Source organism: Emiliania huxleyi (genome assembly GCF_000372725.1).
Source record: "Emiliania huxleyi CCMP1516 unplaced genomic scaffold EMIHUscaffold_1, whole genome shotgun sequence".
Taxonomy (NCBI): domain Eukaryota; phylum Haptophyta; order Isochrysidales; family Noelaerhabdaceae; genus Emiliania; species Emiliania huxleyi.
The window spans coordinates 784,130-787,483 of record NW_005202428.1 but is presented as its reverse complement, the minus strand read 5'-3'; the positions used below and the strand labels follow the sequence as shown (position 1 = coordinate 787,483).

Here is a 3,354-nt window from a genome sequence, read left to right as displayed (position 1 = left end):
GGGGCGGTCTTTATCGAAGGGTAGGTCGCCGGGTCCGAGTAGCTGCTACTTCCGCCGTTGCCGGCGGACTCGACGATGAGGTTGCCGTCATCAAAGAATGTCTGGAAGGCTTCACGCTCTGTGCTCGACGGACCTCCACCTTCTAGGGACGCTGCGGAAGAAGGGGGGAGGGGGCGGATTGTGTTAGATGAGTCAAAGACGGGTAGTGGTATTAGGCCAGCTCACTCGAGACGATCTCGGCTTCGTTGTTGACACATCGGTGAGCCGCTTTGCTGTGTTGTGAGGCCCAGGTCCAGCCACAGCTGTCGAGGTGTCCGGCCTGCCCAAACACCTTGACTATCTTCAGGCCTGGCGCACCCGGGAAGACACCGGCCACTCCCTCCCAGTTGCCGCGGATGGCCGCGATGGTGCCCGCGCCATGCGTTCCTGGTGGGACGGAGGGCGGGGATGGGGGGGGGGGGGGGGGATGATGGAGGAGTGTGTGTGGGGAAAACGGGGGGCGGCGGAGAGACGGCGGGCAGAGAATGATGGCGGCGGAGAGGGGCGGCGGAGAGGATGAGGACATGCGTGCCGTGGTTGCAGAGGTCGCCGCCGAAGTACATCGTGCCGGCTGGGTCAGCTTGGAGCGAGTCCGCCGCGGTGGCGTCAGCGGGAAGGTCAGGGTGTGCGAGCAGGTAGCCAGAGTCGATGATGCAGAGCGGATGCGTCACCGCCGACGGGAAGAAGGAGGCGTTCGGCACCGCTCCGTTGTACACACGCTCGATCCCCCATGGCGTTTCCTCGGCTAGCGGCTGCGTCCGCGTGGCCGAGCTCGGTCCTGGGTAGCGCCGCTGATCCTCCTCGACCCTTAGCCCCGAGCGCTCCGCCTGCTCCTTGAACTCTCGCGCCTCGTTGGGGTCCGCGACTTCGACCACTGTGAAGGTGTTGTGGGCTGCTCGGATTGTCATAGTGACGTTTCCGCCCCGAGCAGCCGCCATCTGCGCCACCCGGTTTGAAGCTCGCGCGCCACTCGTGGTCGTCGCCACGTTGGTCTCGCCGGTGACAACCAAACGGCGGCTCCTCAGGAGGCTGCTGCCGCTGCTGCTCTCGCCGAGGCCGACATGCTGGACGACGTCTGAGCCGTCGGCGGAAGATGGAGGTGATGTGCCAAGGCCATCATTGAGCCCGAGGAGGCCCACCAAAACGAGGAGACCCGTGGAGGCACCAGACATCACGGGCTGTAGATCTATTGCACATGACTGCTTTCGCCCGCCTCGAATCCCTTCTGCGGGACAAAAAAAACGGGACTTGCGCTTCGTTAGCTCCCCGGCCCTGGGTGTGAGGCTGCCGACTGCACTCCATGGACACGGGACTGGCGCAAAAGAATTTCCGAACGTTTTCAACAGCGAATCCCCCCAACGTACTTTAAACTCCCTTGAAGATCTGTTGTCCACGAAGCTCTAAGTGCCGGGGCTCCAGGCCCCAACCAAATGATGTGTGAGTGTTGGAGTTGTTTGGCACGGGAGCGCACTGGCACTAAAGAATTTTACTAGAATTTTACAACTAAACTCCCTCTCGAAGAAAGAGAGCGCCTTTCGTACAGAATTTGAATTACATAAACGAATCTTGAGAACACCCTCAAAAAGAAACGTGACTCTTCTCTCTCTCTCTCTGAGAGCAACAACCTAGTAGACAAACGTACAAAACACTCAAACGTACCGGAGGACTAGTCGACATGACTGCGACGCTTCATTGAGCTCCGCGTCTCACCTTCGCTGTCCGACCTAGCGGCGCCGTCGGTCCCCGTCGATCCCCGTGCCTCTGCGCGCCTGCGCGCCATAGCTACATGCACTTCAGCCGAATCTCGCCTTCAGCGTGTGAGCACACCGACTCGGTACTCAAAGGAGATGCGCGGCTCCGCCGCCTCCGGGGAGGCCGGGTCCCTGAAGGCTGTGTGAAAGGCTGGCATCGTCGCCGCGGCGTCGCCCTTGACGTGCTGGAACTGCCGAAAGACGAGGACCTCCTCAGTGGTCATGTGAGCTAATCCTGGGCAACAATAAGCGACTGTATCACGGAGCACAGAGCGCAGCAGACAGGACGGCGGCGGCGGCGGACATGGCAGAGACGAGTGTGAAACAAAGGGCGGCGGGGATGGAGGGCGGTATAGCGACGAGGATAGTGACGGTGACGATGGCGAGGGAGAGGAAGGGGGTCCATTAACACCAGACAGCGAGAGGGGAAGGGAGGAAAGGGGGAGAGAGGAAGCCAACGACAATGCCACCAGCAGCAAGGGACACGATGAACAGGCAGACAACGGCCAAGGCGATGGCGAGGACGAGGAGACACGGGACGATGGCAGGCGAGACGAGGAGGACGGAGGCGAGGGAAGAGGCAGCGCCACAGTCGACGGAGGCGACAACGATGGAGAAGGGGAGGGAACGACAACGCGCACAGAGGATGAGGATATAAACTGGAGCGACGCAGCGGAGGGGATAGACGAGGGAATCAAGGGGCCGGAGGGCTTTCGCGACAGCGACGATGACGACGAAGGCAGGGGAGGAGACGGAGGGGCGACATGCAGGAGGAGCGAAATCGCGAACGGCCCGAGCAGAGAGGGCGACGGCGGGGCACGAGGGAACAACGGAGACGCTACCGATGACGCGAACCGAGGCACGGGCGACGGCGGGGACGGGGAGGGCGACAGCGACGTCGAGGTAGACGCAACCGTATCGAGTGAGCGGCGGGTTGCTTGGTGGAGCGTGTGTGTCCAAGTGAGATGGCACGGTTAGATGATGGAGAGGGGGGACGACACTGCTCGATCTACCCTCCGGGGTCCCTCAGCAGCGTGCACCTCGATCCTGTACCGTGTTTGTTATGCCCCCCCCCCCCCCCCATGAATACGCCAGGACCAGCGAGGGAGGGCGAGACGATCGAGGGGTCCCGTACCATGCGGAATCGACCCTATCCAGTGCTCAAGTGCTCAAAGATGGCGTGGCCCCAGCCGAGGGTTCGGGCGTAACCCTGGGCGTGGCGTGCGGCGACCCGGCCGACGCCGGGTTGATGTGTCGCTCAAACTGGGGAGGGCAGTGGAGTGGAAGGCGGTGCACAAGAGAGAGAGAGAGAGAGAGAGAGAGAGAGAGAGAGAGAGAGAGAGAGAGAGAGAGAGAGAGAGAGAGAGAGAGAGAGAGAGAGAGAGAGAGAGAGAGAGAGAGAGAGAGAGAGAGAGAGGGAGGGAGGGAGGGAGGGAGGGATGGAGGGAGGGAGGGAGGGAGGGAGGGAGGGAGGGAGGGAGGGAAAAGGGTAAACCGTAGAGAGAACTCTTATGTGTCATCATGTGTGGATTCCACCCATTGCCGGGGCATTCGCCATTCCCGG

At 61.8% G+C, this 3,354-nt stretch overlaps 1 protein-coding gene across 1 annotated transcript in view; it reads right to left on the bottom strand.

Annotated features, from left to right (window-relative positions):
* EMIHUDRAFT_194015 (hypothetical protein) overlaps window positions 1-1,211 on the bottom strand; it is a gene marked incomplete at both ends in the record, with an annotated part of 3,534 nt that extends 2,323 nt beyond the window's left edge. The window contains one exon of the mRNA XM_005793996.1: window positions 601-1,211. Within this exon, the coding sequence (XP_005794053.1) occupies window positions 601-1,211 (611 nt within the window). The remainder of the gene's footprint in view (window positions 1-600) is intronic.
* Window positions 1,212-3,354: the final 2,143 nt, after the last annotated feature.